We start from the raw sequence: 23,675 nt of genomic DNA, 5'->3' as shown, positions 1-23,675 counted from the left end.
ATTTTGAAAATTAATGATTCAGACCTCCATTTCTACTGGCCCATGTAACAACTCTATATGTTTTCAATACCATTTGAATACCTACCACCAGTACCTAAATCATAATTCTTTCCACAGTTTACAGTTCATCACGTATTATAAATATTAATGACAGAAAATTATCAGGAATACCTAGCACAATGGCTTGGACGAACAACAAGTTTAAACAATATCTATTAATAATAGCAAGTAAATTATTCTCCTTCTGCAGGTCACTTTTAAAAATCAAAACAGATGGAACCTCTTTCACAAAGCAGCTCTGAGAAAATAACATATGTTGAGTACATGTCAACCCTGGTAAGAAACATAATTGTGACTTTAAGGCAAAATCATATTCAGAAACTTAAAAGGGAAATCAATCCAAGGCAATAATGCTTATAGAAACATTTCGTGCAGAACAGAGCAGAAAACACAAGGCTTGTAAATGTATATATGCTTGTTATTTCCCTGAGGTTGATCTCATTTAAGAAAACTCAATAAAACCATTTTTAGTAAAGAATTCAGGGGTACATATTTTCTTCTATATTAAATAATTATTTGTAACAAAATATTGGTATCTACCTAGTTTCCACATAAATTATTAGAAAATGTGTGCTAATAACAATTGAGAAAGCTAATCCCAAATCTAAAGCTTATGCACACATCAGAAATATCACATTGTAGGAAGAAAAAAAACAGCTACTGTTTCAATTAAGAAGAACTGGAGAACAGCTCTGATATTAAACTGAAAAATTTTTGTTAATTGAAATACATAGGCAAAACTGATAGTCTGTCCAGAATACCTATTCAAACTCCTAAACTTTGAAGAAAAAAAAAAGGACTGGGAAATTACAAACATAAAATGAGAAAAGACTTTATAGAGAGAGTTGCACAACAGCTTAGGGTTAGACGGCCATACTTGTGTTGCTTTCTAACTACGAGTCCCCAGTAAGCTTCTCCGGAAGATAATCTGGCACCGAATAACATTTGAAATCAAATCTGTGCATGCTTTAGAGGCTTGTAATGGTTAGTAGTTGAATATATAGATGCATACAAACATTATTGGAAACACTGCAGAGTTTGTAAAGAGAGTTAAGGAAAGAAATAATGCAGATTAAAACAAAACCAATAAAACCTTGGAGCTCCAAAAAGAGTGAAGCTGGTCCCGAAGTGCTGGCTTGACTGTCTGAAAGTTTATAAAAACAAAATCCACTGATTGAACAGCTTCTCATGTGACAGAAATACAAACATTAACTTTATGAATAAAATACTTCAATTCCTTACAATGTCTTCAAAAGACCTCAAATTTTTACCTTCAAGCTTGGTGTTTGGGTCTGATCAACTGTAAATCTCATTAGAATATTGAACTGAAGATCATTTGGAAAAGATTCTCTGAAATACGGAAAGAACAAAGCAAAAAAAAAAAAAATTAAGTCAGCAAGTAAGCTTTTAGCAAACTTAACGGATTGTTTTTAATACCAAAACATAATGTCATTTAGAAAACATGCATGAAGCATATTTATATGTGGTATAGTCTATGTGGTAAGGAATACAATAAAAGTAGTCTCAGAAGAACCAGAACGTTTGAATTTATACCTTGCGAGTACAAATTTAACCCCCTGTAGGGGGTTAAAAAGCAACACTAGAGCAAATAATGATCTCTTGCCTCAGTTACAGATTTAATCAGAAACTGTGTTCAGGGAAAAGTTCAACAGTATCAGAGATGTTTCCATACCTAATATCTGAATTCTAGACTCATCTCAACTTAGTAAATGGATATTTGAAATAAGTCATTTCAATCTACACAAGAAAGTAGAAATGTATCATTGGTTCAAAATCTTCTGAAAAAAGAATGCATAATAAAACATTCTTTTTAAATTTAGCAAATATTTTAATCTTTATATTAGATTGAATAAAATCCTTTACTTTGCAGTTACATCTTAATTACAATAAATTACTACCTTGAATTACTCAGCCGATATTAATGAAATTTTTTATAGATTAAATGCAATGTTTGAACTAAGAACCTGTGTTGCATCAAATTATACCATGTAAACGGACATCATTAACAATTTTCAAATGGAGCTCATGAAGTCTTGATGGTTTGAAAGGACTCAGAAATCTGAACTTTCAACACAAAACCTAAATTTTCTTAATTACTACTGGGTAAACTTGAAATATATGAAGAAAAATCTTACCTTGTAACATCGAGGGCTTTCTGAACTTTTGCTTGAACAGACCCAAGCAAATCAGCACCCATTTTTTTAAGTAGTTGCGTCAGCAGTACAAACAACCAATCTTGAAGGTCGTCTTTGTGGACTTGTATAAAGTCCACTAGAGTCTCCAAAAACATGCTGAATACCTACAGTGGGTAAATGGGGGAAGGAGAAGAAAAAGGAGGAAATATTGACCTCTATGATCAATTCAAAACTGAAATAGAAAGGAATACAGGAATCAGAGGCACAGCGATTGGCAGCCAAGCGGAAAAACAATCTCTCTCGCTTTTCATTGGATTCTGTGATACAAGAGTACATTTGAACTGTTATCCAACTTCTGCTGAAGTTCGACAATTAGCTATTCCATGCAGCATCACTTGGTAAAGAAACTTTGGCCAAAATGGCTGGCACACCTAAGGTTGTGAATGATGCCACAGCTTAAACTGAAATTCATTTTACCTGAATTTAGGCCAAGAAACTACCTATAGTCTCACCAGCCCCAAGCTCTCTGAAGTGTCAGTGAGTTAATCAGAGGAAGACTATGCTGACAGCTACCTTAATATATAAGATGATTTGTAACATAATGGGCTAACTGGAGACTTCTTAGTTTTCACAATGTTAGTGGTCACAAAATTCTTTGGTATATGATGTATTATTCATTAAAACTGCCCCAAAAGTAATTTAAAATGACCTGTGTGCTCAGTTGCTCAGTCATGTCTGACTCTGTGACCCTATGGACTGCAGCCCTCCAGGCTCCTCTGTCCATGGGATTCTCTAGGCAACAACACTGGAGTGCGTTGCCATTTCCTCCTCCAGGGGATCATCCCAACTCAGGGACAGAACCCATGTCTCTTACGACTCCTGCATCAGGCAGGCGGGCTCTTTACCACTAATGCCACCTGGGCAGCCTTAAATGACCTGGGATACCTGTGCCTAAAAATAAATAAAATCAGGACACAAATCTACATCTACATTTTAATGATTTCTACAAAGAACCAGATGGCATGCTATTAGTCTCCATTTCTACTGAGGGGTTTTATACTTGTTTCCAATATTAATCTACTAGTTTTAAACTTCTTATAAGATTCAAGAAAAATTAAAGGGGAGGAAAACTAAAATTTGTAAGTGATTTATCTAATTACAAATATTTACAAGTGACATACAATAAGGTTATATCTCATCAATAAATTCAATATCATACTGGACAATTTATTTCTACATAAAGAGGGAAAAGTTCTTAAGACAATGTCAGCCATGTTGCATTATGAGACAATTTATATAAAAAAGTTAAGTTCAAAGTAAGTATGCTAATTTAAAATTAAGAGTTTTACTCTCAATATATATTTTATTTCTTGACTTTCCTTTATGTAATTATACACAAATTTCTGTTATTTCTCTTATGTTAGAAACGAAGGACTTTTTATCTATCAGAATTGTAACTAAGCTTTTTAACATCTTAATTTTAGTTAGAAAAAGATGCGCTCGTGTGTATGCGCTCAGTCGTGTCTGATTCTTTGCAACCTCATGGAATGAATACAGCCCGCCAGGCCTGTATGTCTATGGAATTTTCCAGGTAAGAATACTGGAGTGGGTTGCCATTTCCTACTCAAGTGGATCTTTCTGCTCCAGGGCTCCAACCTGTATCTCTTGTATCTTCTGCACTAGTGGGCAGATTTTTTACCACTGTGCCACCTGGGAAGCCTTAGAAAAAATACACTTTGCTTAAGACGCTATTTGTAAAAGCAGAGAGTACGACTACCTAAAATTTCTGTTACCTCTGATCTCAAGGCAGTAAGTACCTGTGCCTCAACACTGTTCTTAATCACAATGCAGATTCGTTAACTCCAGTCCTACCTACCAGAACCACTTGGACCACAGCTTCACTGATCTGTCTCAGGGCCTGAGGAACTTCAACAGACCTACTCAGTAACAAATACACGTTAACCTAGTACTCACTCTGACTAGCAAATCTGTCCAGTGACGTGCTGGTGTTAGTCAGGACCTGCCTCCAAGGCAAACATTCAATATTCAGGAATTTTGTGAGACGGTTGGTGGCTTGAAATCAGCCACTGGGGACTATTTACACCTCAGGAATTATAAGGAACATGAAAAATCAGGGCTCCCTGCCAGTCCCTTCAAACTGGTGGGCCAGCACAACACTCTCTCATTCTCCGGCTCACTTTCACGCTTACCGTTTCAACTGCTGCCTATTTTCCTTAAGATTCCAACTTTAGGTTTTCACTATACCAAAATCCATTTCGAAAATCAAAGGCATTAGAATGCCTAAGTCAGCTCTCTCATTTTATCTGATTCTCAGAAAATTGAGAACTAGAAAATTAAAGGACTTACTTGCTCAAGCTTTCCACAGTTCATCAATGGCTAAGTCACTTGGCTTTTAGTTGTGTTCCATACACTCTATAACTGGACAACTTCCTCATCTACTTGACTGCCATTCATGATAAAATTCTCCACTGACTCTTCCCTCACATTGATTTCTTCTATAGCTATCCTTATAATAAGGATAAGGAAGAGCCAAGGAAGAGCCAATTTTATTTCTAAGACTAGTCTTTCCACCTGTATTCTTGCTCTCTAAAGTATGGTCTCCTCTATCTTTACTCTTCTATTCTCAACCTGAATTATTTGTTTACCAATGCAGAAGACACTGTCTCAAGAATTCTGCCTGCAGTTTCCATCCTATTGCGCCAATTACCTTCCAATCGAGAAATGTCACAGCTTTTTCATGAGCTTAGTACGCCTGGCCATTCCATAGTTTGACACTGTTTTTCCTCTTCTTATCTCCCTTTTTTCATGGTTACCAGGCATTTTCCTTTTGTATCCTCAATGTGAGGAGATCTCTTAGATCTTCATCCTGATTCTCTTTTCATCGAAATTATGACTTCCTTGACAGAGCCTCTCTGATCTAGCCTTCTAGGCCCCATAATAATCTCTATAATAGCTCTCACTTTTGGCCTTACTCAGATCTGTCGATCACAACATCACTGTAGGCACCAGGCATTTCTGACCTCAAGTCTGGATTTCTCTAACAGGTCAGAAAGCAGATATTCTAGGCTTTGCAGGCCATATGATGTGGGTTGTACTCTTCAACTCTGTCATCACAGCATAGCCACTATGCAGACAAGTGAACACAGTTCTGTTTCAGTAAAACTTTATTTACAAAACAGCAGGCCAACTCAGACTTCTTTCTGTCAGATGGTGACATCACTCTTTTGACAGAAACAAAATTCTTTAATGTCCCTTCACTGTCTATAGAATAATGTCTCAAATGCTTAGACGAGGTTCTAACTCTTCAGACTGATGTTGGACGATTCGGCAACATAAAGTCTTCATCCCTAAACACGTATCCCACACACTCCTGATTTCCTATCACACTCTCTAATCCCTCTGTTTACACAAAGTACGTGACTCCCTACAAAGTTTACCACTCAAGTCCCAGCCAAAGAGCTTCTTGGATATCTTTAGATAACAGCCACTGTCCATCCCTGTTTGCAACTGGCACTTGGGCTGCCTTTGCAGTGCTCTTTGACTTTTTCTGTATATATGCTATCTGGAATACACAGCATTTGAGAACAATGGCTCTATTTCAGTCTTATGCCACCAGTGAGAACCAAATCTTAAGTTATCAGAGGCTGAGGATGCAATTAAAAAGTTCTCTGATTAAACTATAGGAAAAGTTCCCTTAAAAGTAAGAATTTTCTTTTAGTTGAGTAAAATTTACCTTGGTAACCAACCCCTTTTCTCAATGCAAGGGAAGATATGGATGACCTTCCTTTCACTACAGCCAAGGTTTTCTTTACTATAAACTTTCTGACATCTCCCACTTCTCTGGACTCAGGGTAGTCATTTGTAGGAGGCCCTTTCTTCTCATCCTGATATAATCCAAAGTTTATGTTCCTGTCAAGATCTGAACTGCTATTTTCTTCAGGAAGACGTGTCTGAGTCTCCTAAGTAGAAATTTCTTTTGATTAGATAAAATGTGAGTATAGCTGAATAAAACTGTAAATGTGTACTAATAGTACTTTACATATAGAATTATACTATTATTTTTCAAAATGCTTATGCATACATACACACACACACACACACACACACACACACACACACATCTTCATCCAAAATATACATTGGAAGTCTGCATAAAATTTCATGTGACTGCTATATCACAAAGAGTTCACTGTCAGATAGATGTTGATATTCTCCCATTTCCTTATCTATGATTAAAGGAGAAAGAGAAAAGTGGATATACTAATAAAACATTGGGCTAAACATCTGATTTCAGAAGAGAAAGCTGAGATCACTGCTCTTTAAACTGCTCTGTCTCCTTTTATGGGACACCATTAGCAGAACAGTAGAAAGTACATATGAGGAGGTTAGAACTCAATTTTTAAAAATTGATTGTGAAACTTGGGAATTATTTTTTTAATAATTCAATGAAATCAACCTTCAAGAGACTCAATGTATAATCCTACATATTTCACAACTGTAGTTCACTGGGAAAAGAACTGTAATATTTGTGTTATTACAATTGAGGCAGCCTTGCTTATATCAGGTGTGTGTCAGTCGCTCAGTCGTATCCACTCTGTGTGACCCCATGGACTACAGCCTTCCAGGCTCCCCTGTCCATGGGATTCTCCAGGCAAGAATACTGGAGTGGGTTGCCATTCCCTTCTCCAGGGGATCTTCCCAACCCAGGAATCAAATCTGGGTCTCCTGCATTGCAGGCAGATTCTTTACCACTGAGCCCCAGGGAAGTGCCCATATCTTAGGTGTGCCAGTCATCAAATATAGAACAGAAGAACATAATCAAATTAGATTAATTAGTAGATTAAAAAGCACATCTCCAAACAGAATGACAGTTTGCGTAACTGCAGATAGCATTTCGTGGATTGCAAAGGTTCCAACACTGCATGAACTCTTTGGGAGAGAAAATAGAGAAAAAGGGTTAATTTCACAGTCATGCAGTAAAGTTAGGTTTCCAACAAATATTGAACCAACTTACTCTCTATTGAGAGTTCCAACACAGGGGACAGCATGCAAAAGGAAAAAAAGAAAAAAAAGAAAAACACACAAATTAGTCGCCATCAATGCCAAGTTCCTGTATGGAAGAAAAACACTTAGAAAATAAAAATGACAAATGTTTTCCAAAGTTTTATGACAAACTCAAAATAGTTTTTAACACAAAAGTTAAATGAATGGTATGTGAGAAGAATATGTGGTTTTCCTGTATTTCTCTTTCATTTTCTTGCCAAGAAAATTTACAAATAAAAAAAGAGGAAAACTCCCTTCTTTTCAGATCCTACTATCCCTGAATTTCAACTTCTGGAAAGAATCTAAGACTAACAGACACCTGCCAACATTTCTGAACAGTGCCAACATTTGCTTCCAAAGCACAGTATCTAAGAATTTTTCGTTTATTCTTTCCCCCTCTTGAGAAGCAATGTATTCACAAGTTAAATTATTTCTGCGAAGGACTGGAACAATTACTATTGTATGGAGGTAAAAAGATACTACAACTTTTAATATTCCCCAGGTAAGATGCATATTTGGTCTCTTGATTCTAAGACCTGTAGGCAGGCAGGACTACACAGAACATAATATGTCAAATCAAAGCATGTTCTTCAGTAAAGGTGGCTCTCCTCAAGTATTCCTTCTGTGTCAACTGTCAGAATCACAGGGGATAAGCTTTCTGACACACCTTACATTTGGAGGAAAAAGTGTTCTAGAGCAATCAAAATAAAAATCTGCCTTGAATTTCTTAATTTTTCAAACTTACTTATTAAAAAAAAAACATATGTAGTGCTTATTAGTCCTGTGTTATAAGGACTTTACATACATTAACTCACTTAATCATCACTGCCATCTTATTAACTTTATTTTACAGATTAAGAAACCAAGGCACAATGCACACACTGCTAAAAAGGGGTGGAGGTAGGATCTGAACCAAAGCAATCTAGCTCCACTACTCATATTTGTTATCACTGTGTGGTACTGTCTCTCAGGAAAATATTAAGAGGCTTTAAACTACACATTTGCAGCTTTATAATCTAAATTACTTTCATACAGATATCACGACTGAATCAGTACCACACCCTGGATCTCTAAGTCTCCTATTTCTGCTGGGGACAGCAGGTGGTCTATTGCTACTTTTCAGAGCTGTTAAATGAGACTGAAATGTTGACTTCAACTTAAAAGGACATGGGAAAGTCCACCCAACCAACCTCATGATAGGAAGTGTCTCTGAAACCCTATGGCCCCTATGGTTTCTGCCCTGTGAGCTCTCAGGATGGTTGAGGTTACAGATAAGTGATTCCAATTCATCTGGAGAGCATATGTGAGGAAAGAAAGAGAAATGACTTTGATGATCTGTTTCAAGGCTATGAGGAAAAGTACAGGGCACATCTGGGGAAATGAACATAGTTTTCAGGCTGGGTTGAGAGTGAAAAGGGAATAACAAGCAAAAATGACAGGCTTTGTTTGAATATTTTCCTGAGGGTAATGAGTAGTTACTGAAGAGTTTTAAGTCGAGAGAGAAGATTTACCTTTTAGAAAGATTATTCAAGGATGCAGAGCGAAAGAGAATTTAGGGACAGAAGGTGGGGAGGAGGTGCAGCAGGCCAAAGGCAACTGTGCCGAGAATGAGTAGTGAGAATGGAAATACTTAGAAGGCTGAATCAATTAGGACTGAGTAAATTTCTAGAATGATGCCCAGTGAGGAGATGGTAGCTTCATCTAACGAGATAACGTGACTCAACAGGAAAAGCAGTTTTAAGGTTTAAGATGAGCCAAAGGCATATAACTAGGTAAGTGAAGGAGAAAAATATGGGCTGGAAGTATCATTTGAGAGTCATCAGGATGAAGTGGGCGACAAGCTTCAAATATCGTACAGAGTGGAAAAGGAGGGCCTAGGGCAATGCTCTAAGCTACAGCAACACTAGTAAAACAAGCAGAGACAGGTGTCTGAAGAGGGAGGCTGTCTGCTGTGAGGAAGATTGGATCAGACACAACAGAAAACAACCCTTCTCTTCCTCTCCCACACCACATTCCTTAGTGTCAGAAAAGGGAAACTGAATACACTTACAACAAAGCTTAAAAATAAAAAGGGTTGTCAAAGAGCAAGTTGAAATTTATGAAAAATTCCTGGAAGACCAAGCAGATGAGAGTATATTAGCAAAAAAATAGAGTACATGTTTATGTGGCTGCCAACAGCTTCAAGGTAAGACCTCCTGCCATTTCCATAGGAGAAAAGGTAGAAAGAATTGGCTTATGTGCAATTAATTTTGCTGGTTTGGAGGCAGGAAATGGAGTTTCTGTTGGATGGCGTCTATTTTCTTGGTAAGCTAAGAGGCCAGGACAAATGCTCAGGGCACGAGATGAGAGGTGAACAGGGCTGGAGTTAAATTTAAGGAGAGCCTATTTGACACAGTCTCTATGAAGGACAGAAGAAAAAAGCAAGAGGTACAGGAAAGGCAGGACTGAGCTTTTAGACCAAAATCACAGATCAGAAATGGACAGCGTATATAGGAATAAAGGTTGATTTAACCCACCAGGGACTGGTACACTGTTTCTGGTACTGGTCAACAGTCTCGACCTTCAGCCAGTGGCATGACCATGAGCAGAGGTTTTTGAACGTGTTTTTATTTTAGTGTCAATGTGTCAATCATTAGAGTTGATTGTATACAACAGGGGTTGGGAAACTACAGTCTGCAAGCTAAGAATGGTTTTACATTTCAAAATAGCTTTTTGTTTTTTAATCAAAAGAAAAGGCTATTTAGTGACACATGATAATTTGATGAAAAGTAATATTTCAATGTTCATAAGTAAAGTTTTATGGACACCAAGCCATGGTCACTTGTTTGGATACTGTCAAAAGATGCCTTTGTGCTATAATGGCAGAGCTGTAACAGAGATCATTATGGTCCACAAAGCTGAAAATACATACTGTCTGGCCCTTTATAGGGAGGGGGAAAGAAAAAACCAACTCTTGATAGACAGCAGTTGGGAAACTAAAACTAAAATTTTACTTGGAAGAGAAAGCATCAAGAACAGCTACTTGATTCAAATGACTGGACTATTAGTACTTTACAAAATTAAAAAGGAGGGATAGCCACTACTTGAACAATATAAAGATAGGCAAAAACGCAAATCAAATCCTGATATTTTTAAATCCCCACTGTATGGTGATATAGCCAGTTTAATCTTAATTAATTACATTATTGGCAGTCTCTGATGGACAGTCACCGAACAAAAGCTGAGCAAAACGAGTTAACAAAAATCTTCCCTTTATGTCTGTATTCAGTGAAATAACTAAAAAACAAAACAAAACAAAGCAAAGCCAGATGGATCAATAAGAATTGTACGCTGTTATAAAACCCCACAGGAAAAAACCAGAAAGTCTCCCTCCTGACACCTATAGGGAAGATCATAGCTGGTTCTCCATATTTACTAAGGGAGGCCAAACACCTGTGCTTCACTAACATCAAACTTGGCTTTCCTATTTGATCTTCAAGAGACTTTAATTTTAAAATTTACTTCATTAAAAAAATTTTTTCTTCAAGAGATTGTTTAAAAAAAGTCTCTTTATTACTGTTAAATCCTAGGATCCAACTAAACTGCATTACTGTCCTAATAAAAAATAAAAAACTATGACTTCAAGAAATAATAACAACCTCTCATATCTTCCACTACAGATGAATTATATTACTTGTTGAAGATGTTTTAAAACTCTACTTTTAAAAGTTGTATAGATTATTAACAAAATATTATTTAAAAAAACAAGTCCACACAGATCATAACTGTCTTGTCCTTTAACTCATACTGCTAACAACAACAACAAAAATCGACAGTTAATTTGTTTAGGATTTACAGAAATTCTTCCATTATAACAATTCTTACAGTAATTAGTGGTAGCAATATCAGTATAAAATGGTATAGTTATCTACATGCTCAGTTTAAAAATTATAAACTTAGTGTGCTTTTTGTCTTTAATGGGATCTTGCATTCTTGGATAAAATAAATATGCCTTGAGATAAAAGGATAATCTTTGGAAATTATTGCTTTAAAGTTAAGATAGTTTATAATCCTTAGCCAGATTATAGTTTATGTAAAGAGTGGGATTTTAGTATCTTTAAGTAGTGTCACAAGTAATGAAAATACTGAAAATAGAAAAAATGAGGAGGAATGAAATGTGCAACAATAAAGTGAAGACAATAAAAAAATGAAGCAAAATTCATAAATATTTTTCTTATGATTTCCCTTCACATCTCCCTCTCATTTAGGTTAGAAATTCTCATGTAGACAGCTGGTGTCCTAAAGGAAGATACTGAATAAAATTTCACCACTGTCAAACACACTGCTGAAAACAGAAAAAATGAGTACATTTTACGACAAAACTTTACATTTTAAAACAAAAATTTCACAATACACATGCAGAGTATACATACGTACTTACATATACTTTAATCAGCATTAAAAGCTGAACGAAGTTCTGAAGATTTTTATGAACTCTTTCAACATATGAAATGTTTCTCTTTTATTACTCACAAACTATATCACCTATAGTTTGTGGTTTTAAAAACCGTATTTTATGCTTTTTGTTTTTTAATGGCAGTTCTTGTCTACAAAATTGCTCTTTTAAGAATATATTTCTTAACAGAGAAGAAAACTGAATAAAAAGTTAGAAACTTTTCAACTTATCCCGATTATTTCCTTTACAAATAGTAAAATGTTTTTAGTAATACAAATACTCACCCTGACTAATTGTAGAAGAGTTGTGCATGTGACTATATATTCTTCAGTTTATAGCCTTAGATAATCTCTCTTTTAGAGAAGCTTGAATAGTTATCAGAGAGCAACTTCTGAATTATGTATATCAAATACTCAATTTCAATTATGTTGAAAAGATCATTTGCATTTTAGGACAATAAATAGATAAAAATGGCTTATAGTTTTTTTGTTATTATTTACTTCTTTTTGGGGGCAATATAATAATGACACCTTATAGGAGTAATCTTAAATACTAAAACATACCTTGCCATGAGGATCAGCAAACATTCTTGTGAAAATTTCACATAATCTTTTCAGTTCAACTCGACTGTCAAAATAATAAAGTGGCTAATTAATACACTGCTGTAGGAAGAAGTCATTTAAAAGTGACTTACATATATATTTGGGCTTCTTTTTTTTTTAAGCCAAAAAAAAAAATTCAGCTCTCAAAATTGAGAAATTTGTAGGACTTACTAGTCAGGGCTAAGTACAATTTATCAAATGCAACAATAATTCTGTAGTAATACATACAATATTTTACAGGTTGAAAGTTATATGAAAAGAAATACAACTGTACTTTATTAATGTAGCACAGCAGAGTAAACTATACAGATGACATTCCCAGCACATGCAATCTTATCCTTTTAAATGCTTTTATGTTTTCTTAAATTCTGCCACCTGAGGGCTAAAATCTTTCTAAACTACGACTACTTCCTTGCCATTTAAAATAATACACTGAACCTAACACTAATCTAATCTTGGTGGGGTAGAAATAACATTATGATGATTTATTGTAGTGATTCATGAACTCTAATATGTAATATTCGTGAACTGTAATAATATGTAATTAAAATATATTAGTAAGTACATAGACAAACACTTATCGTAAATTATATAGTTCTAACACCTCCTAAAATCAAACCCTAATTTCAGGTATTAAGGCAGGAAGTAGCCCTCCATTTTCCACCATATTGAAACTTACGAATTTTCTGAAACTAGGTTCTTAAAGAGATAGACTGTAGAGATTTAAACCACTACACAGATAAAAACGATACAGACTTTAGAGGAGGAAAGCAAGCAAGAGCCAGTAGGACAGGAAACCGAATCAAACCCAACTAAAAATCAATATAAATTTTTATTTTATTTATTTATTGGTGACATCTCATGACATGTGGGATATTAGTTCCTTAACTAGGGATCAAACCTGTGCCCCCTGTAGAGGAAGCATGGAATCTTAACCACTGAACCACCAGGGAAGTCCCTAAACTTCTGTTCTTAGAGAAATTCACTTCAAATCCATTTCATATTATACCAAGATTCAAATACCACATGAACACCAGGAATATACTTTCATTTTCAAGAAAACGTAAATATTCTTTCATCTCACTAAAAAACTTACCAGGAATGAATTTTAATAAATGAGTCAACTTTAATATTATGCATACTTTATTATTTATTTTCATTTAATAACATTTTTATTTAATAACTACTTACGAATAAAAAGTTTCCTTTAATAATGTTTCTTCAAATAAAGCAAGATAATTATAATTAAAAAATATAACAGTATGGATGGTCCTAAAGGGTTAGGGCTTGGGATAATATTCTGATGCCACGTTTTTGAATTCAGGACACATGTGAGTACATACTAATATCTTTAAAGTGTTATGAAAAAGTCAAGTCAAAAAGTGCTAACCAGGGCCTTCCCTGGTGGCTCAGTGGTAAAGAATCTGCCTGTTAATGTAGGAGAGACCGTCCCCAGTGCAGGAAGATCCCACGTGCCATGGAGCAACTAAGCCCCTACACCACAACTACTGAGCCTGTGTTTCAGAGCCTGCAAAACACAACTACTGAGCCCACGAACTGCAGCCGCTGAAGCCTGCGTGCCCTAGAGCCCATGCTCTGCAGCAAGAGAAGCCCGCACAGTGAGAAGCCTGTGCACTGGAACGAGAGCAGCCACGCTCGCCGTAACTAGAGGAAAGCCAGTGCAGCAGTGAAGACCCAGCACGGTGACCCCCAAAAAAACTCCACAGACAGGATAATCATTTGAAGACACTGTAACTCACCTTAGCGTTCTCTGATTTTTTAGTAAGTTCTGCAGACCCAGGAGGCCTTCTTTCCTTTCTGACCAGTTGGAGCTAGCACATCTGTTGAGGACTTCGGCCACGTCTTCCGTCTGCCTCATGTATGTAGGAATACTACCGTTCCGAGAGCTGTAGGAGCGTTCGGAGCAAGCACTGGATGCATCGCTGTTCGCATCGTCGTCTGAATGCATCCCATACGATTCGTATCTTCTTCGCGCAGGTTTTTTCTGTTATACATAAAGACTCTCATTAGTGGTAGCTAAAATAACATGCCAGTATTTCACGATTTCTACTGACCAGAAAAGGACTGGCCTTTGTTTAAAAATCAGTGTAGAGCATGCTGCTAACCATTGTAATAATAAAATGTCGAATTTTACTTTTTTTCAGAAAACATGTTTTAGGAGTTAGTAGGAGATGAAATATTCTTTAATTATGGGGAGTGGTAGAAGCAGAATAAGACTACTATATGGAAGTCAGATACATAAAGCGGGGAGTGCTAAAAACATGAGGTTCTTCCTTTTCTTTTTTCTTTTTGTGGAAAACCAAGAACTACTACTAGAGTGTAAACGAACAGGCTCTGTACTAAAACTCTGAGTTGTTACGAAGAAATTATAACCTTTTTAAAGGATGAGAATGGATCAGAAAAACCTGTTTCCTGGGTAAAGCTCTACTTTTCCTGTCTCTCTACCTCCCTTTTCCTCTATCCTTCTTTCATTTCCATCATCACTTCTCTGCCACTCTCCCTTCACTTGTACCCATCCCTGATGTTTCTTTTGGAAGGAAATCACAAAGAATGATGACAGCCCGTTTAGCTTGCTCTTACTTTTAGGGAGCAAGCTCCTGAAGGGTCTCCATGCTTTCCCTAATGTGTCTAAACTATCTATTTCAATATATATAAGAAAGTATGACTTTGGTTTCTTCACATCTGAAGTTATTATTTAATAAAACTGCTAATTTTACCTTGAATATTAAAAGTGAAATGAGACAGAATAGATTATTTGAAATTTCCCTGAAAGAATCAGAAATAAATCTTTAAGTAATCTGATATGTGAATTCAGGCTGGTGAGAGATGAAGATGTTTCTATGAAACACTGAAGAACAATAATTTTACATAGCTACAGGTGACTTAAATTGTTCAAGTTTAAAATCTGAAAGAAATATAACCTGAACTTAATCAAAAATAGTTTTTCAATGACTTTCCACCACTAAATTGATTTGATTTGGAGGCACCAACTTAATTTAGAATGGCAAAAACATGGGGCTCCTAGTTTTGTTATAGACATAGGGTCAATGACATCATCACATTTGTGCAAAGTAGTCAGGCTAAAAGGATGAGAACCCCCACAGGACACTATTTAAACACTATCTCCCTACTGATAATCATATAATCATATGTACAGAAAAGTGATGTAGGTCTAAGGATTTTATTACTTCCACTTGAATTTTTTATAGAATACTGTCATCTGGTAAACTGATGAAGGCAAGAAAAGAACGTTATGGCACCATAAGATGTCAGAAAATAGCAATGTCTATACCTTAGTCCGCATGTCTCCTAAGAGCTGAGAGCAGTAGATTTTTAAAGAGAAAAATTGAAAATAATGAAGAACATTTTGCTAAACAGCACAGTGAAGTAGGCAGAAACAATGCCCATAATCAGAACCATTAAGCTTTTAAATATTTAGATACATAAGCACTGCTTATTAGCAGGCTATATCTTTAATTTTGTCAATATCCTTTAGTCCAAAGAAAAATATGTAAGTTACAGAAATAGTCACATAACCAATTTCCCCAAAGAAACTCAAGTCTTCTTCCTATTTGGATCCTTTTGTCATTCCTAAAGTTAATTTTATTTCTATGATTTTCCCTAGGTCCAACCAGGCTTAATAGTTGGATAGTCTTTTCCTAAAAATTGATAGTTATAATTGGAATATCTATGCTATGCAAATAACAGAAGTAGACACAAGCAAATTATTGGGATTCAGTTTTTAGCACTGATGGCTAAATATTCCTCATATAAACCAAATACATCTTATTATAAATAATAGGATAAAGATTATTCAAGAGTAATCCAATCAATTCATAAAATTTCTATGAATAGAATTTAACTAGTAAATCCTTCACATAGAGGAAACTAGAAAATGTGATTGGAGAAATACACTGATCAGGAAGAATAAATTTAAAACATATGACTAATTTAATACCATCAGAACAAGATGTGATTAATATATCCCAAGCTCAAGAGAACAAAGTTCTTATTTAGTAAGTATTTTTATGAAAAAAATCAGGTGGCTGAGGTAAAGAGAAAAATTCAGCACAGAGCAGAACCTCACATGTGATTACATTTAATATGCTATAGCTATGACCAATGAATACTTTTAAAAACTTGCTTTTCAAATATGTGTGGCAAATAGCATATTGGCAATGGTTAAGAGGTGGCATGCAGGTTTAAAAGGCACAATGTACTTTGTTATTTTAAAACAAACATGACACCTTTGTTAAGTTCTGTGTAGATGCTTCTCAAAAATAGGATTAATCTCATAATTTGAGAGAAATGTCATACTGAAATGATGAGGGAAAAAGGCAAAAGCCAATCATGAGCACTGTCTCAAATACTTCCTTCATAATTTTACGGGAGGAAAGACTACAGTGACATCTGTACAGCAGTCTTCTGACAAAACCGTCACAGACCTGTAGATGACATTTTCAAGCCTCACTGTTTAATGTTTCAGGTTTAAAGAGCTAGAAAGATATCTTAAATATAATTTGTTTTGAAATTGTACTTTCTCTCAGCTCAGAAAATACAGATAAGTAAAAGACTATACAAACTTTTACTCCAAACTAAAACAACCCCTAAATACTCAAGGTTGAGCTAGCTTTGAAATTATATACTTGCAGTGTACATATTTATATACTCATCTATCTTCCTTTATTCTCAGTGTACTACAGTGCATAAAAACACTGTTAATAACAATATCAGTATTTATATTCCTGACATTCCATCATGGGCCTTGGCTTAAAAAATGTGACCAATTAATAAAGATCAACAATAAATTATACTGTTTTGCTTTTTATGCTGCCACATTTGGTCTTCCTAGATTTGATCCACAGGAATCTCCCATCTCTTTCCCCACACTTGTGGACTGGCTCACTCATGTATCAGTTTCATTCACTGGAACATCTACAGTGATAAGGAAGTGGACAAGAGTACCAGGGCGTCGGCCACCGCCTCCTCCACGTCGGAACCTGTGTTCAGGACTCGCATGGCGCTGACCGAGGACGAGAGTCGGCTGGACTGGCTGATTCCGTATCCCGGACCTAATTCATCAGAAGAAGGAAAACAGCTTTGAGAGAGCCATAAACGTAACATGGGCATGCTGGAAAGTTTGAGATCTTGAGAAGAGGGAAAGAAAAAAAAAAAAACCAATGGGGCAAAGCATTTTAAAAGCAATATTGTATTCTCTGGTACATTTAGTTTTGGTCAAATAAAACAGTAAAAGCAATTAAAATCACTGACAACGTGTGGCAAGTGAATTTAAGTCTCTATGATACATTTATCACCAGAAGATAGAAGAAGTATGGCTGGTCAACTAAGGGCTTAGAAGTTGGTAGCCCTGTAATTAATCCAGTTCTATAAGTCAGGCAAATTTCATCCATGTGGGTGAGCCACAGGGTGGCCCGGAACAAAGATCAATCCTCAAACCAGTAATGATTAGGGAGCTCAATAGAAGCCATGCCAAGAATTTACAAGGAAAAACTCCTCCAATGATTCTTTCTTCTCCTTCAAGATAGGCTGATTCATTCTATAACTAAAAGATATATCATTTGATATTTGTCAAGCACCTACTATTGCCTGACACTCTGAGGTATGTACAGACAAACCACAGTTGGGTTCTTCTCCTCAACTACTTTTTATAATTTATCATCATTTACAATTAAAACACTTCATCCACCATTTTGGTTTTTTTTTTAACACATATACAAAAGATGAAGTACATAACAGAGAACATAAAACAATTCTATTCTATTTTAAAATGACATAACTTAGGTTATACAAAAGAAAAATGTCTATCTCCAGTGAGAAAAATGCTTAAGTAAGATTGCTGAAAGGAAAAAAGTTACTTGGGGGAAAATTAATAACAACAACAACAACAAAAACACAAATGACTTATTCTTCAACAAATTAAATAAAAACAAATCAATTTTAAAACATGATTACTCAATGGGAACTGAAAAGGACAAAAAACTGAGATGAATGCACAGATGATAGTGAAAATGTACTCATCCTTCACCTGAGACCCCATACACATCGGGGGCGTAGAGGGCACCAGTAGATCTGGAATGGTGTCTGGAGGCTGGAATAACAGGACCATACAAACCTCATCTATTACCACAGAAACAAGGAATAGTGGCAGCACGACAGTCAGGCAAGGAGAGTCAGTTAACAACGGTATTATACTACTAAATACTTAAGGATCAGAACAGTGCCTTAGATAAGGGCAACTGAACGCTGCAGTATCATCCTTGACACACAACAGATCTTACACCTAAGGTGACAGACGTAAGCCCACAGGAGACAAAGAAGCAAGTATTCAAATGGAAGGAAATGTCAAAAGTACAAGCATGAAACAGAAAAATGAACACTGTAATTTAAAAAAAAAACCACTATGGTAAATAGTAACCAATAATAATCTTATTTCCTCTAATCCTGAACTCAGGGAGGTAGTTGTTACTATTCAATTTGACAAATGGCTAAACTAAAGCACAGAGAAAGGTTCATTAATTTGATTAAGGCCACACTCAGTAATTGTAGTCTTTCAGGGTCTTCGCTCTTGAACAGTACACATACCATCCTCACATTGTTCAAAAGATAACATACCTCATTTATATTAGCATAAACATTTTTTATAATGGTTTATACAACCTAAGTTCGGAATTCAGTAGATTTAAATATCAAAGCACATTTGAACACCAAAAGGGGAATATTACTAATTTGATTTAAAAAAAATCTAGAAAAAAAAAAAATCTAGAAATATGTGACTTTTCCCTATATTTATGACATCTCTCTAAATCTAAATTTAGTATATTTTAAAATTTTAGATCTTAAAATCCTTATTTTCATCATGTTATAAAGTCAGTCTTATTCTTAAATACACAAAAAAGGGAAGAAAATTTCATTTTATTATTTAATGAAACATATTACCCTTATTTTAAAAATTACTCTGCTGCAGATACATCAGAACAGTTGAAGTACTTTTACTATATGAATTACTCTTTTGTCACAGAATGAATAATAAAATGATCAAAAAGATGTAAAGACAGGATTAAAGACAGAATGTTGCATACAATGTTTAATCAGACCCTGAAAGGTGATCGGTATCATTAGCAAAACATACTAATATATAGTCGGTTTTAATTTTACCCAACAGAATAATTAATAAAATGATAAGAAGAATTGAACCAATATGGAAATGGTTTAATATATAAAAAACCTTTTGAAATCAACAGTTATCTGTGGCTGAAGATAACACTCATATGCTTGTAATAATGTAGCCTTTTTTTTCAATCTTAGTTCCAGAAACAGATGGAAACTAAGAGTGCAAGTTCCAGAGTTCATCTTTGCCTAGCTCTGATTTATTTCTGGTGTATCAGGGCCCTGACGCTGGCTTTGTGCTACAACTGAATAAATGGCAAACTATGGGATTCATGTGTTGAATGGCCATATTCAAGTCAGAGGCGACAGAAGCTTTCACCAAATAAAGGAAGACAGCAAAATCCAGGCAAAATGTACCAGAAAATCCTGATCTCTGGGAATGCTATTTTTATCCCTGTTTAACAAATAGGGCTAATCCCCTATTTTTGCTATGCAACATCTATATGTAAGCAAAAGGCTATAAAATTTAATTTTTCTAAAACTGTATGATAAAAAGGTTTAACCACCTCTAAACCAAATAGGATGTTTCATCACAATTGAGAAAACTGCCTCCTTTAATAACAAAATTTAAATGATCTCAATTGCCAAATGGAGACTGATTAATGACTAACAATATCTTCCCTCCTGGCTTCAGCCTGTAAAGTATCTGCCTGCAATGAGGGAGACCTGGGATCAATCCCTGGGTTGGGGAGATCCCCTGGAGAAGGAATGGCAACCCACTCCAGGATTTTTGCCTGAAGAATCCCACGGACAGAGGAGCCTGGTGGACTACAGTCCACGGGGGACACAACTGAGTGATTAACACTTTCACTTTCTCTTTAAAAATAGGCATATTAACATGTTTATAATTAGAAGTTGGTTATAAATTTCCTATAATCTCTACTGTACAGTTTTTAAATGGTCTAGAAACATATTTTGTTTCTTCTTGCTATCTCATGCTTTCTACTAATTCTACATTATACAAGGTATTATACCATTAAAAAAAATCTAAGATCCTTGCCACTAATATATAACACAACTAACTGTAGGTGAGCAAGGACTGTTTATGGGGCAAGAGGTGGAAGACTGGTGGTGGCAAAGATGACAATCCTGATAACCACACGCTCACTGTGTGCAAGTATGCTTGGAGGGATCGTTTCCGTGGAATCTCTGCTTTAAAGTGTCTTCAGATTAATGCTAAGAACTACGTGCTGCTATTATCCTCATTTTACAGATAAGGAAGCCCTGGTACACAACAGCTGCAGAGCTGGGATATCAACCAGACCATCCGACCCTAGAACAGACACTCTTAAATGACCACAAGCCCACTTCAACTCTTAAGGTGATGTGCTTATGTTACGCAAATATAGGATTTATTTCATTTTTATTTATTTTTTTTTATTTTTTATTTTTTTTTGATATTTCATTTTTAAATAGATATGCACCAATACATACAGGTATGTGTGTCTGCACGTATACACACACATATACAGACACTCTACAACCTACTGTATTATCATACATGAACTAAACCTATCTCTGGCAAAGTACAGAAGGAAACTCTTTGGCACCTGGAACTGGAACACAAACAAGGATTGAGGATACCCCTGTCTGTGTTCCTAGCTCAAAGGGTCGGTAGAGAATAGTTTCTTAGTGATACAGTTGAACCAAATGGCCCAAAAGAAACTTAACTTCTCAGAAATTCTATACCAAAGGGTCTATTGAAGGAAGTAATACTTCCAACAGCTAATGAGTGGAACCACGTTCTATTTAAGTGTCACAAAGTCTGAAGTGCAACTCTCTTAAGTGTTACAATAACCTACACTCTGTGGGATTAAAAGAAAAAAACATGAAATGACTTTAGGTAAGTGCATAAAAATAAAGTACTAGTTAAAATGCTGAGAACCACAAAGAAATTCTAAAGATTTTCAACATAAAAAAATTCTGCCTCTCCAATTACTCTAAAATACTAAAGGTTTTAAAAGATCATTTAACATTTTATAATTGAGGTAAATGGAGTATTACAGTCAAGGTTACAGTACAATCTCTATAATAAGGAACAGATAGGCTGCACAGCAATGACATGATAAAGGCTAATGCATGGGAAATGCTATTAAACTGTAAAGTACATAAAAATATTAATCGCTTCCATTTTAATAAGTAGTTCAAATGTTATTTTACAGCCTTCTTTCCAGCAATCCTAAATATGTAAGGTGAAGAGTGAATATTTCTGCTGAAAAGCATAAACATCTTTATTCTTATCAAACTAAATAGTCCACATTTCACTTAAGAGTAATTACTTAAATATTATCTTTAAATTTTATCGGGATATTTATTAAGAAAAAATCTTGAATTCAATGTTACGTAATCTAAATCTGTATGATATTTACTTGACTATGAAGGCCATTTGTTTATCTAATGTCTAATTTGCTTATTTAAGACAAGTAAATGTTAAAGGAACTTCCCAAACATGTAACTTCCCTCTGACTGTCCTTAAAAAGACAGAAAAAGAGGCAAAGATACAGTTGATAAAGCTAAATCCAGGGTCTTTTCAGGTTATCAGATGCTGTGAACACAACAGGGAAGCCGAGACAACTCACCAAGGGGCTGGAAAGAGCGCACAGGACTCGTATCCCTGCTGCTCTCCCGGCTGGCTTCCCGGCTGCACCCTTGACTCACGCTTGGCCGAGGAATCCGACTGCTTCGGGCTGGTATGAAGCAACGGCAGCACAGAAGTGGAGTAAACAGGAGAAGGGTTTGTATTTTTGATATTTTGGTTTTATTCTTTTCTTTCTTATAAAGCTAATAAATAACAAGTTCTGCTAAGGATGAGAAGAAATGATTCTTGATGAAGCATTACCAGGAATACCATTAAAAATTCTTCCTTACACTCTTCTAGTTTGTATGTGATTAGAAGAACAAACTGTATTTTACTAAAATTAAATAGCTGCAAAGAAAAAAACAGATTTAAAATAGAAATAATACTTCCAAGATATCTAATTTCATTTTTAAACATATATTTCAATTCTCCTTGAATTTGAAGTTGTTTTCCTCAAACTTAGAAGTACCTAAATGAGGTCTTCAATGCTACCAAGGCCTAAAGTACAAAAGAAACACAAGGTCCCAAGTTTGACACAAGGATCTTACCCACTGAGAGCCGAGATGGACTGGCCTCTCTGCTACAGCCCTGGCTTCGGGGTATCTTGCTTCTCTTCTGTGTGGAGGCTGAATTAACCAGGACTCTCTGAACACCAGAGCTCACAGTGGAGAGGGCTGTTGTGGTCAGAACTCTTCCTGGAGACCCAGACCGGCTGCCAGCTGAACACCAAACACACATATAAATGTCAACCTGTGAACTCCAAGAGATCTTTGTCGAAAGGATAAAAACTCAAGAAGTACATCTGAGAAACCTGTGATACAATGGCAAGTTCTAAGTTCCAAGGAAATAGATTGAGGAAGCTTTATATATATACTGAAAACCTGGAATAAAAAGATATACTATATATATATACACACATACACACATATATATATATATGTATACACACATACTAGGATTGAAGGGTAAATCACGTAAATATATTTTCAGTTTTGGGGAATATAAGATGTTATATTTAATAAGGAAAACACTATTATGATTTTCGGAACATAAATAGTAGAAAAGGTTTCCAAAGAAATAACTTATCTAACAATACATTTCATGTAAATATAGTTTCATTTAACTATATGTTAAAAAGCTATCTATTAAAGCTATACATTTATAAGGAGACAATAATTCTATTATTAGTAACATTCTTCTTAAGAATGTAATAATGAAAATTTGCTTTTCAAACCGTTAAAACAGTTTGCCTGTTGAGATGCCTTGAAATGGGCATAACAAAGTTGTCTATCTTGCTACTTACATATATTTTAAAATTTTTACAAGATTAAATTTTATTTATTTGTTCATTTATTTATTTTGGCAACACTGAGTGGCATATAGGATCTTCATTCTCCAACCAGGGATCAAATCCGTGCCCCCCACAGCGGAAGTGTGGAGTCTTAGCCATTAGAAAGCCAGGAAAGTCCCAAGATTAAATTTTAAATGTTTACAAAGTTGGGCCAGCTAAAAAAGAAACAGGTTTTGTTATTTGCCTCCAAATAAAAAAAGGGTCTTGGGTGGCCAAAGTC

At 35.4% G+C, this 23,675-nt stretch overlaps 1 protein-coding gene across 18 annotated transcripts in view; it reads right to left on the bottom strand.

Moving 5' to 3' along the window:
* Positions 1-23,675, bottom strand: part of CLASP2 (cytoplasmic linker associated protein 2) — a 176,243-nt gene that overhangs the window by 32,703 nt on the left and 119,865 nt on the right. For 4 of the 18 annotated variants that reach the window (XM_040246293.1, XM_040246298.1, XM_040246300.1 and 1 more), the window contains 7 exons: positions 22,653-22,823; positions 22,106-22,213; positions 17,304-17,410; positions 14,078-14,322; positions 12,279-12,342; positions 2,217-2,380; positions 1,332-1,410 (listed from right to left, as the gene is read on the bottom strand). In XM_040246293.1, coding sequence (XP_040102227.1) covers positions 1,332-1,410; positions 2,217-2,380; positions 12,279-12,342; positions 14,078-14,322; positions 17,304-17,410; positions 22,106-22,213; positions 22,653-22,823 — 938 coding nt within the window. Of the gene's footprint in view, positions 1-1,153; positions 1,205-1,331; positions 1,411-2,216; positions 2,381-7,251; positions 7,255-12,278; positions 12,343-14,077; positions 14,323-15,630; positions 15,655-17,303; positions 17,411-18,384; positions 18,448-22,105; positions 22,214-22,652; positions 22,824-23,675 lie in introns of all 18 variants that reach the window. The other 14 variants (XM_040246294.1, XM_040246302.1, XM_040246304.1 and 11 more) reach the window with 10 other exon arrangements.

Source organism: Oryx dammah, unplaced genomic scaffold, assembly GCF_014754425.2.
Source record: "Oryx dammah isolate SB20612 unplaced genomic scaffold, SCBI_Odam_1.1 HiC_scaffold_9, whole genome shotgun sequence".
NCBI classification, from domain to species: domain Eukaryota; kingdom Metazoa; phylum Chordata; class Mammalia; order Artiodactyla; family Bovidae; genus Oryx; species Oryx dammah.
The sequence above is the reverse complement of the archived record's forward strand: the minus strand, read 5'-3'. Positions and strand labels throughout refer to the sequence as shown.